Raw genomic sequence first — 12,191 nt, forward strand, 5'->3', positions numbered from 1 at the left:
TTTATCTATCTATAGTGGCGTTTCATTTTAATTGCAGAAAAATATGGATTTTGGAATTTTAATCAGAGAATTTGAGATTTTTATCAAAGTTGTGATTTTTAAACAGATAAAACCAGGATCCCTACTTGTGTCTCTATATAAGCTGCTCCAAATTAAAAACTGACTACTCCCTGCCCCAACATTACTGGTGTCCAATGTATCCCTCCTCCTGAATACTTATATTTTGCATTTGTTCTCAAGGGATCAAGTATAATTCTTCAAGGTCAGTTATGAGAATGCAGGGAGAATCAAGAGAGAAGCTTTGCTGTTTGCAGTTATACATCATTTTCACATTTCAGCTTGGGAAGGGAGTCTAGGAAAAGAGTTGGTTACATAACACTGCATTTTTATTTTAGCCCCCTGTGAGAAACTCATACAGACCAAACCTTATATTTTATCTGCCATTACTGTAGCTCTTTCTACCTTGCATTTCTTAATCAATATACTGATGTTGTGTGTTGATGGACTAGAGACAACTTGCCCTGAGAATTAGAGTTTGATTGCTGGCATCACTAGTCTGGTCGAGAGCCAAAATTGCAGTTATCCAGACATTTATTTAGTCTCTAAGCATTTGTCAAGAGCCTCATTCTTTACAGGCACTGCCACAAGGCAGGAGAAGATGTACAGGCAAGGTGACTGAGCAGCCTCTGCTTCAGGTTCCTGAATAATGACCAAAATGAAGGGACATGGCAAACATCAAAGCCCACAAAAGAAAATGGATGTAAAACAGAAAATATAAATAAATGCCAAAATCAGTGACTGTTTTATGAAACAGTTTCACTCACAATAAAATACTACCACTGAAAGCTTTGAAGCCTGATACTGACAAGATTTCTTAGATAGATTAAGTTCTGTTTGGAACGTACTGTACAAAGGTCTTATTGACAGTACTTGGAAACAAAAACCCAGCATTAAATATTGGATTCTAATCCTGCATCCCACACACCAGCCACACCACTCTCTAATAGCAAGGCTCTCTGCTCCCTGGTTTTGGGACCTGGTTCCTAAACCCTATTTATCTCTATGATAAACATATCATGTGCAGCACACACCTTCCACACCCCAGAGTTTCAAAGGGTAGGCTTAGAGTAGCTATGATTTTGTAGACTCCATTTACTGCAGTTGTTACAAGTAGACATCATGCTGATCAGAAATGAGGAAAATTATTATTAAGAGTCTCAGAAAAAAAAATTAAGATGACATTTAAAGAAAAAAGGTTCCCTTTGCTTCCCGCTCACCAGTGAAAAGCCCAACAAGACAAAAAGTCAGGTGTAATAACAGTGGGATGCTCATTACCGATTCAAAATGATCAATAACAATACATTACTAAGTAGAGGCTCTTTTGAACCCTGTTCTACTGCCAACTACCTAATCACTATGGTTACTATTCCCATCAGATTTTATGCATTCCCACCATACGTGGAAGCCAGCTTTTAACGGAAGCTTGTGCCCAGCACTGACTACTCAGCAGCAATTCTGAAACTTAGCATTTCAAGCGGTGAACTCTTCCTTTAGAGTGGGGGGGCCAACCTTGCCATTTGTCCACCTACTTCAGGAAACATATCATTTAGAAAGCAGGATTCCACATTTATTTATTCATTCTTTTATTGCCTTTTCAATTATACAGGCCATATTAATAATTACTTAAGCAGCTGTGGCAGATTGTATGCTTAAGAAGCATGTGATGCTACAAAAGTCAGCTGGAGCAGAAAAACTGGTTATGTGGGGTGGCACCTGTTCAACCCCACCACTACACCCATCATGTGCCTCAGTTAGTGCTCCTGTATTTTTAGTTTAAACTTTACACTTAAAAATTACACATTTAAAAATCTTTGTCTCATTTTTCTCTCTTTCCACAATAAACCAAACCCATGCTATAAGGTCTTACACAACAGAATTCCACAGTGAGTTCATTTCTATAAAGAAGCTCTGCAAAAATTACCAAAATAAAGCCAGTGTATAGAAGTCAGGTTATAAAAATATGCAGCCCCCCTACATAAGCCTGGAAAAATCAGTTTACTATCAGTTTGGCAGCAAGACACGTAAAAGTTAATCACCACTTCCAGATGGAAGTTTTCTGCAACTAAACACACAAAATGCTAAGAATTTCCAAATGAGATCTACATACTGACCTTATTGAGGACTGTCACTTGGAAGTAAACACAGAAATAGATTGGTAGATTGGCTAACAATATGTATCATGCACTCTCTCTGTTTTTAGTTTATGGTGAAAAATGCTACAGACCCACACTGTTTTGAATCAGAGAGAATGGGTGACGTTTACCTTTGGTCAGTGACTCCACAGTCATATCAGACACGTCCACTCGGAAAAGCAAGTACTGCTGGGCCTGCATGAGAAGACCTGGAAAGTCTTTTTCACTGGAAGCAAAATGTTCAATTTTGTTTTTCACAGATGCCAGCACCTGTCAAAACAACAGTAGTACATCTTTAATACTACTATTCTCAGACTCTCTCAAAAATACACTAGAAAAAGTTACAGTGCTGACCCAGAGACTATATTTAAATTCTTAGCTTTTCACAGACACAATAAAATCAAACTCAAGTGAGAAGCTCTCAAACAGGCAGGAAAGCAAATACACTGAAAGAACAGGTGAAGGCGGCACCAGAAGTACTACCTAGATCAATGGCGCTCAACCCTTTTGACTGGCAGGCCGGATGAGTAGTGCCTGATCTGTCTGCAGGCCAAATCCAGCTGATGGTCCCAATCTAGCACCCCTGGTTGGCATGGCAGAGCCTCACCAGGCCATGCCAAGGTGGGGTACGGGGCAGCCTGGCTCCAACTCAGGCTGGGGGTGGGGAGGGGAATGGGATGTAGCCTGGTCCCACAAGGGAAAGAGGCTGTAGCCCAGACCAAACCCAACCCAACCGGGGGATGAGGGGGGTAAGGCATAGCCTGGCTTTGATCTGCTGCAGGGCTTGTGGCTTGGCAATCTGGCTGTGGGAGAAGGTGGCAGTGTTAATGGCTACTGCTCTCCCGCCACTAAATTTCCCAACCTATAGGGAGCCCTGTGGGCCAGATGCTATTGCTCCATGGGCCAGAGCCTGAGCACCCCTGGCCTAGATTGTCAGTGGGTAGCACTAAGGCATTGATGAAGTACCTGATATAATGACCGTACACTAGGCTGAAACACCATATTGGTGTTGAGTAAAAAGGAACGAAGGAGAGGTTGAGGGTAACTGGCCAGCTGAGTAATAATCCCGATGAGCAGCAAGTTCACATGTAATGAATTCTCCAGCATATTCTCCAGTTTTGACAGCACTACACTGATAAATGGTCCTGCAAGAAAAGCAAAAGGAACCAAAGTTATATTCTTAACACAGAGAAAACGCATCCTAAGATCAAAGGAACAAACATTTGAAAAGGGGTGTAGATCTCCATATCTGACCAAGACAGACTTTTTACATGCCATTTAAAAGTTAGCAGGAGGAAAGCTGGGTCTGCACAGACAAAAGACATAGCTTTTTCTCCTGTTAACCCTATCATGAGCAAGGACACTTTGATGGGGTAGCCAATCAGCTGACATGAAGAGTATATTAAGCCCACACAAGCATTCTATCTTGAGTGTGCCAATAAAGACAGTCCTGTGAATTACATTCTATAGTCCTATTCCACTGAAGTTAACTGGAGGCCTGCCAGTGACTTCAGTGAAAGCAGGGTCCGGCTTCTTATTACTGTTCTCAGTTAATTCTGCAAAAGAAGGGACAGGGTAAATTATGCTGAGGTTTCTCATATCATCATAATACTTCGTGGTGTTTGAGGGATTATGAAAATGCTACTTTAAACATAAAAACCAAAACCCTGCACAAGTGCATGTCACAAGAAAAACATTTCTTACGCTGCAAAAATTCACACAAAGTGCAGAAGCCATAAAAATAGATTTATCAGCAAAATTGTTGGTAGATGTAGGCTTTATATACAAGCATTGCCAATAAATAACTGGGTTGGTTTGTGTACTCATTTTCCAGTACAGCAGCTGCAATAGAAAACTATTTATGGTGAAAGTACATAAACCCCTTGGTGTGAGGCTTAAGAAGTCTTTGCCAGCACAAACCCAAGTTTAAGCAAATGGCAATGGATTTTAGTACGTGCTGCCAGATGACTGAGCAGATGTGTCACTTGAGGCAGTCTGTAAGGGTCACCTGATGGCAAAAAAAATGTGAGGCTCAAACTGAGTGCAATTACAGTCCTGCTATGCCCCTCCCACAGGGCAAAAGTACAAGAAACCAGCAGCTGTCCCCCAGGGGTATCCCTCTGATGTAGAAGAATCCCAGGTGGCACAGAGCCAGCATAGCTGACTGCTCTGCTACCCCTGTCTTGGCCCTTGGCATCAGAAGCATGCTGGGGGCATTCCTAAGGTAAAGAATGTGGCACAAATCTCATGGCACTTCTTCTATAAGCACCTGCCAATAAACAACACCCTTCAGAGTCTTCACTGACTGTGCTTAAGATTACAGCATTCTTGAGGACAGCTTTAAAACTATGCTGGAGGCAAAAGCAATCTCTAGCCAATGCCAAAATAAAGAACTAAGCCACAAATGACTACTTTACAGCTCTTCCCAGCAAGGCATGGCTGAGGACTGTAGCCCAGTCCATTTAAAAACTTATGAGTTCAAAGTAAGGTGTAAGGAGGTATACACCCTGAACCACATCCCATCATTGCTAACCTCAGTGCTGTTTCACTGAGGAGAACAAAGATGCCAGGCCTACCATAGGGCTACTGTGCTGGCTTATAAAATACCAACTAACTCACACGACAGCTGTCAAAATGCAGGTCTACATAATACATCAATCAACTTGATAGTGGCCACCTGGAACCACATCAACACTAGCACTCCCACCCACGGAGCCGCCTAGGAACATTTTGCTGGGATATAGAAAAAGCCCATTCCCACCAATGTCTGTCCCTTCTTCCTGCACCCACACAGACTGACATGCTCCAGGTGCAGTGGGACCTGTGATGGACCAAGGACAGTTGTGCAAGGGGTTCTAGGAGAAGGTGGGGAGACAGACCAAGGCTTAGCTATGTTTGCAGCATCTACAGCTAAAGCCAGTAATTTGCATAAAAAGCTCAGCATCACTTCAGGAGACTTCACTGGAATATGCACAAACCACTCTCAATCACAGATGGAACTGAAAAAACAGTAGCTCCATACCATTCAAGAACCATAATAAAGCAACAACCACAGATGTTTGGCAGAGTTTAACAAGTCAAAAAAATGGCAGAGCACAAGCTAATTAGAATCAAAATAGGTTTTATGCATGTTCCAATGAAGAATCATGGACATAACAACAAAATAGTGACACACCCAGATATTTGACCGTATACCCCCTCATTACCAATGTGCTGATTTATAGTATGGGGGTAAGTAGAGAAGCATTGTGTTTTAATGCTCTTATGCTACACATAAATACTAAAGGAATAATTATTTTCTAACAATTGGTCACATCCAATACCAATTTTTTTGCTGAGGTACAAAATATGGAACAGAACATCTGCGTGCTGGTAGAATTTACTGGGGGTAGGAGACCCTTGATAGATATGTGACCCTACAAAATAAAACTCCATCCTATGACAGTGCCCAACAACACTATGCTGACACAAATCTGACCCCTCAGACCGCCACATGACACCAGATCCCAAATTAAAAGGAGAACAATTTATTTCTATGTGGTAACCTATAGAAGAGAGAAATGTCAGCGTGTCTGAATGACAACATAATCTCCATTTCAAAAGACAATTTATCAAACGTTTTCCCCACACACCACCAGTTAAAAGATCGTTTGAAATAGAGTGAGGAGACAAAGTATGTCTGCATGGTACAGTTCAGTGCTGTACAGAGAAACCTGTGCTAATTCAGGCCTCAGAAGCAGCATAGCCATTTTCATAAGCACTCCATCTGAGCTAACAGACCCTCCTTCTCAGCAGGGCCAATTAGTAACAGAAGTGCACCATGCTACAGTGGCCTTGTTGCTGAGGTACCTGAAGTAGTTAGTTGAGAGCCAGCTTAGGTATCTCTGCAAGGCATTGTGTATGTGTAGACATACCGCAAGAACCTAGTACCCTTTTGGAGGAATGTTAGTCCTAGTATCCCAGCCTTGTTTGACAGGAGCAAAAGGGAAACAAGAGAAGGGAGATGGACCGAAGTATCTGAGCTTCATTCAATAGTGAGAGATAGGAAAATAAAAGTGCTGAATGTAACTGGGAATGTGAGAAAGGCTTTTGGTACAGGAACCAATATTAGCAAATCCATTTGAAAAACAAGTTGTCCTTCTCAAATGATACCAGGCATGCTGCCCTGCCAAAAGAGCCTACATTTGACTAAATGACTGAAACGTTAATGGATCCCCTTTGCCAAAAATTAAGTCACCCTTAGAGGCTTTGTTGCAGACAAGTAGGCCAACACTTTTTATTACTATTCTTTGTAGGGACACAGTACTTGGGAACCCAACTCCAGTCCAGGACCCCAATGTGCTAGGTGCTGTACAAACATTAAAAAAAGATCGCCCCAAAGCATATGGTACCCAAATGAATCCTGTGGTCATAGTTCACAATGTGCTTGGTGTGTGGGAAACAGTCATTTGAAAAGAAGGATGCTGTTTTCAGAGGCAGATGCAGAAATGACAACAGTGCTGCCACCTGGTGCTCAAAAGTGAAATAGCAGGTAAGAGTGGCAGAAGAGTTTCTGCTGTTTTCTTTTTATGTTCTCTACGCTGTTTTAGAAGTAACTGCAGAAATGGAAGGTGCGATCAATGCATTAGAGAAATTATTTGGTTATTCTCTCCCCTCATAAAAGTAGAGTGGTCCCCAAGAATGCAATGACTTTGACATCTGTGCAATAACACCATCAAGAGGATTTAAACAATTAAATGAAACTAGGGAAAAATGTGGAACTAACAGTTACTATCATCGCGCTGATTCTTTCCTCTACCCTTCTTGTCTGTCTTGTCCAAACTAGGTTTTTCAGGGTAGGGACTACTGCTGATTCTATGTTTGTGCAGCACCTTAGAATAATGGTGGTCCTGTTCTTGGCCAGCTCTTTGACACTATCATAATAGAAGAAAAAAGAAAAAAAGATTTAATTAAATGAGAACTTTCAACCTGTAAATGGAGCATTCTGGCTCCGTGAATAATGCTTGGAAGAAGCATCCTCCTTTGCTCCAAATGGAGATGGTATGCTTTCTGCAGAGGGAGTGTCTGCTGAGAAATTCTCAAAGTCCTCCTCCTCTTCTGCTGGAGATAAAGGTTCAAAGCTCACCAACTTCTGTTCCTCTTCCAAGCCCGTAGTATTAGAATTTAGTTCTTTAATAATTTTGTCATATTGTATAATTAAATCCTCACTGTCTGGACTTAGCAGCCTCATGTTTGAATTATGATCTGCTTCCTGAGAAGAGAGCTTCAGCTCTAAATTTGGCCTTGGGTGCACTTCAGCAGTCTCCTGGTTTGGTTTTTCCTTTGTTACATCAAGAGTTAAGCCTGAATTTTTCTTATTGCGTTCCTCCAAGTCTCCATCCGACTGAGGCTTTGTGAGAGGCCCATTATCAGAAGACAGGCTTTGAACTGTTTTCTTTGACTCTCTGGTTGTATTTAAAGTTTTCTCTTTGGAGCTGTCATTATCCTGAGCATCCTTTTGGGCACAAAGTCTGTAAATCATGACATCATCCTGAAAATCAGATTCCTCTACATAAGACCCTTTGATGAGCATGATTGCATTCTTCTTCATCTCTTGAATGTGCTTTGGTGGCTCTGCAGGTGGCTGTGCCTCTCCACTTCCTAGATCATCATAATTCTGGGGTGAGCTCACATCAGATCCAGGAGAAATTCCTGTGTCATAGCTGTCATCCCATTCCAGCTCCAATTGCATCTTTTCTCCCATGGGAGTCATCTGAGAGGCGCTGCAGTTGCTGGAACTTCTCTGCTGGAGTCGGAACATGGTCTGCTCCACATTTTTAGTGTTTTCCTCAGCCAGCGTTTGAATAAAAGTGTCTGGGTCAGGGTTTTCCCCATCATATGGGGAAGACCAAACCCTGCAGTCTTTCATGCACTGGAGGATGGTGGCTTGAGCTTCCCACAGGTACTGCAGGTAACTGATGTCCACAGCTCTTCCATATTCTACAATACACGTGGATTCAGAAGGGCTTGGGCAAGAGCCTGAAACAAAACAATAATAGGTCTAGTCACACCAGATGGGAAAAACATTTTAAAAAACCTGAAGTCATACAGTGATACAAGGCAAACATTACACAGCACAGGAAGAGTCTTCAACTCTAAAACATTCAGAGAGGCAGGATAAGCAAGAAAAGGATGTTAAGAGATTTGGTGCAGGCTGCATATGTCTTTATGTCAACATCAGACTACAGTTCAATCCTTCAGACCAGCTGCTGAACATTTTACAAGCAGTGGGCAGAAACAACCCAGCTTGAGTCCAAGGTAGAACAGTGCTTCTCACCCAGCTGCTGCCACTACCATCGCTTCTCCCCACTGTTGAAATACCACTGAAGCCCAGCCCCCACCTGGCTCTGCTGGCTGGGGAAAAACAGCTCCACAGATTGGATGCAGATTGCAGGCCATAGGTTATCAACCCCTACTTTAGACAATGTTGCTCCTGTGGAAGCATATAGTTGTATGTCCTCCCATTTTTCGTGTAGGTACATCCAAACTTGTATATTCCTTAACATAAAGATTTTGGAAAGCTTGACAAATGGAAGAGATTAAATGCCAGACCTTTCCACTTCAGGCTAACTACACAGTGTACACAATCTGAATAGTAATTTGTTATCAACTCTCACAACCAATGTAGAAGGTAATCAGACAGATTCCTCAAATCATGACCTGTCCTTCCTCAGTACAATGCACACCAAATGTTTACCAGCACTGTGCGCAGCCTTTGTCCAGAGGATGTAATCTTTTGCTTGGCTTTCAAGAGTCAATGTGATCCCAGTAGAGCAGCAGATTGGTGTCAGAGCCAGTAGTTTTGCAGCAGATACAGAGTAACAGTCTCTTTCCCTCACCGCCCATCTTTGACTCAACATCATGTGATTACATGGGATCAGGTATCTGAAATTAAAAAAAACAAACAACAATTTATCATAACATGCCCACTACCAGAGTCCTTGTATGATGAAGAAATTAATAATTTAGAAAACTCTCTCTCACCTTCCCCTTTGCTTAAACTATGACAGAAACCAATTTCCAATCACCTTCCTAAAAGCCATAAATTTGCTGGTGAAGGGTTGAGGAATGATGAGGAACTGGCCTGCAAAGGTATTTACAAGAGACATGGGCTAGTTAGGCCAGATTAGAGGGGCTGAAATGGTCAATGGACTGTACCTGAACACTGCCTTGGGTGGTATCTCAGAGGGGCAAAGGAATAGGAAAGGCATATGCCAACAACTGGCAATTTGGTTGAGATTCTCTCTAGATTATTCAGGGTTGGGGAATCCAATCTAGGGGACAACAGTATGTGCCTGTAATTCAGGGGCAGGCAATTATTTCAGACAGACGGACACTTACAGAGTTTTGGTAAGCCATTAAGGGCCACATGACAGGCAGCCAGGGGCAGATAAATATTAATTTTCTAAATTTTTTAGGAGTCCTGCAGGCCAGATAGAATGGCCTGGTGGACCGCATCTGGCCCATGGGCTGTATTTTGTGTCCCCTGCTGTAATTTGAGAGACCCTGCATGTTATGAAAGGGACCAAACAAAAAGGTCAGGGCAATTTTTGGGACAGACCTACAGATGTCTGGATGGATGAAGGGATGGATTGTGGAGAAAGAGGAACACATGTAGCATATACTTGCATTTAGGCTTTTAGCTTCCTTGTGTTTGATTAGCTTGGTGTTTTGCCATTTAAAATTATTTAAACTTAAGGTATAAAAAAAATTAGTAAGTAACTCTCTAAACAAGTAAAAGATTTTTCAAAATGCAACCTGCCCTCCTAAGGAAGTTCCTAAAGAAATCTTACAATTCTGAATTCTCCACAGAGTTATACTAGGATTGGAGGGCAGCGGCTCTATGGCAGGGGCTGGATGGGATCCCAAAGTAACTCTTATGTTCCTAGCAATCTTATGTCATATGATACAATTCTAATCAGACAGACAGACAGACAGGCCAGGTACTCTTATTAAAACGACAATATAAGAAGAATGAGAAAGTTCAATGAAAACAAATTTAATTAAAGTTTGGGTTCCAAGACAACACAAACATGTTACATGAAAAGTGGAAAAAAAGAGAAAACTCATTCAGAACATTGTATAATAAAAGTTGCATGTCCCACTAACTCTGGTACAATAGTGCAGGAATTCAAGAAATTCCTGGACAAAGGGATAAAAAGTGAGGAAACAATAAAAAAGTTTGGAAGCAGCAGGCAAGTGAATACCCCTATATTATATTGCATTCAAAGAATAATATGCTAAAGAAAACACAAGAGGGGAAGTTATGCATTTAAAATGAGACAACAGAGTCTAACGGTGATAAATATACTCCTGGCTTCTCTGCATTCACCTTTATCCAAATAAATCACAGCAACAGGACATGTGAAAAGTATAAGTTTCCCTTGTGCATGAGTATCATAGGAGGTAAATCACATTTCTCTCAATTCGGTATTTGTGTCAGAATCTTAAACTTTATGTCTGCAGTGGTTTGTATTTGTTCTCTTTTTGAGACTTCCTGTCTCACTGTACATCCAAAGAGTGACTGAACTATATGCTTTGAAAAATTAAGAGGGGAAAAAGGAATTTGGATTTACCTTAAAACTAGCTGTAACATCACATCTTCACAATGAAAGCCAATGAGTGTTCTGAACAATGCCAAAGATACCACACAGAGCTAAAAAATGATAAACAGAGTCAGTTTTTGATCTGACAATTGTACTTTTCCAATGTGCTAAAATGCATTTTCACTGGAGAAAAGCACAGCCTGAATTTAGTGCTTTGTAAAAGACAATAAGCATGCTTATTTCATTCTGCCAGCACCCCTGCAGGAGTTTATTAAGTTTCCTTGAGTTACACAAATGAAATATATATTTTTCTAAAATACACACAGAACACATTTTTAGGAGAAGTTGAAAGAAAAAAAGATGTTCAGTTATTACAATGATATTAATATTCATTTGTATCAAAACTGGAAGTGATAAGCTCACGAAAATTCCTCTGAAAGGTAAACTAAATAAATAATTTAGTTATGTTTCAGCAATCAAGAAAAACTCTCTCCAACTCACTAAGTAAAGTAACTCATTTTTACCTCTGACACCAAACTTGACCCAGCTTATAGTTTCATAGTTGGTAGGGTCGGAAGGGACCTAAGCAGATCATCAAGTCCGGCCCCCTGCCATGGGCAGGAAAGGATGCTGGGGTCAAATGATCCTGGCTAGGTGATTATCTAGCCTCCTTCTGAAGACTCCCAGGATAAGAGCAAGCACCACTTCCCTTGGAAGTTGGTTCCAGATCCTAGCCGCCCTGACTGTGAAGTAGTCCTCCTGATGTCCAGCCTGAACCTACTCTCAGTCAACTTATGGCCGTTATTCCTAGTTACTCCTGGTAGTGCTCAGGGGGAACAGGGTCTCTCCCGTTCTCTGCTTGTCGCCCTTGGTAAGTTTACAGACAGCCACCAGATCCCCTCTTAACTGAAGATCCTTGCCAAATAAGTTCTGTTATCTCACAAACTAAGAGAAACCAGCACATTCTTTGTCCTGAATGACTGGCATACTGTGCAGTGGAAGAGCTAAGTACTTGCATGCCTTAGATACATTTTTTGGTTATTGATGATGATAAAAATCATCTGTAGTTCTTCCGTACGCATTCATATTTACATTAGATTCAGCACAGATTCCCAATTACCTTTGCTAAGCATGGATTCAAAAGCACCCACTATTACACACCTGATAGAGCTCTTCCTACTGGATACTCACTACTCTGAGTCCAAACACATTAGGGACACATGCTCTTCAGACCGTATCACATAGGATACTTAAATGGTGTTAAATCTGTAGGGTGTTATGTGGTACTAAAGTCAGAATAAGTTCTGAGCAGGCGTATAATAATGTTTACTATCAACCCTAACATGCACAACACATGCTCTACCTCTAGCGGGCCAGCATGCAGACTTTCCAGCATTCACTGAACACACAACTT

At 41.4% G+C, this 12,191-nt stretch overlaps 1 protein-coding gene across 3 annotated transcripts in view; it reads right to left on the reverse strand.

Annotated features, from left to right (window-relative positions):
* Positions 1-12,191, reverse strand: part of FHIP1A (FHF complex subunit HOOK interacting protein 1A) — a 154,330-nt gene that overhangs the window by 14,044 nt on the left and 128,095 nt on the right. For all 3 annotated transcript variants that reach the window (XM_059721980.1, XM_059721978.1, XM_059721979.1), the window contains 5 exons: positions 10,808-10,887; positions 8,929-9,116; positions 7,161-8,210; positions 3,159-3,337; positions 2,324-2,462 (listed from right to left, as the gene is read on the reverse strand). In XM_059721980.1, the coding sequence (XP_059577963.1) occupies positions 2,324-2,462; positions 3,159-3,337; positions 7,161-8,210; positions 8,929-9,116; positions 10,808-10,887 (1,636 nt within the window). The remainder of the gene's footprint in view (positions 1-2,323; positions 2,463-3,158; positions 3,338-7,160; positions 8,211-8,928; positions 9,117-10,807; positions 10,888-12,191) is intronic.

This window comes from Alligator mississippiensis, chromosome 2 (assembly GCF_030867095.1).
Source record: "Alligator mississippiensis isolate rAllMis1 chromosome 2, rAllMis1, whole genome shotgun sequence".
In the NCBI taxonomy this organism is placed as follows: Eukaryota; Metazoa; Chordata; order Crocodylia; family Alligatoridae; genus Alligator; species Alligator mississippiensis.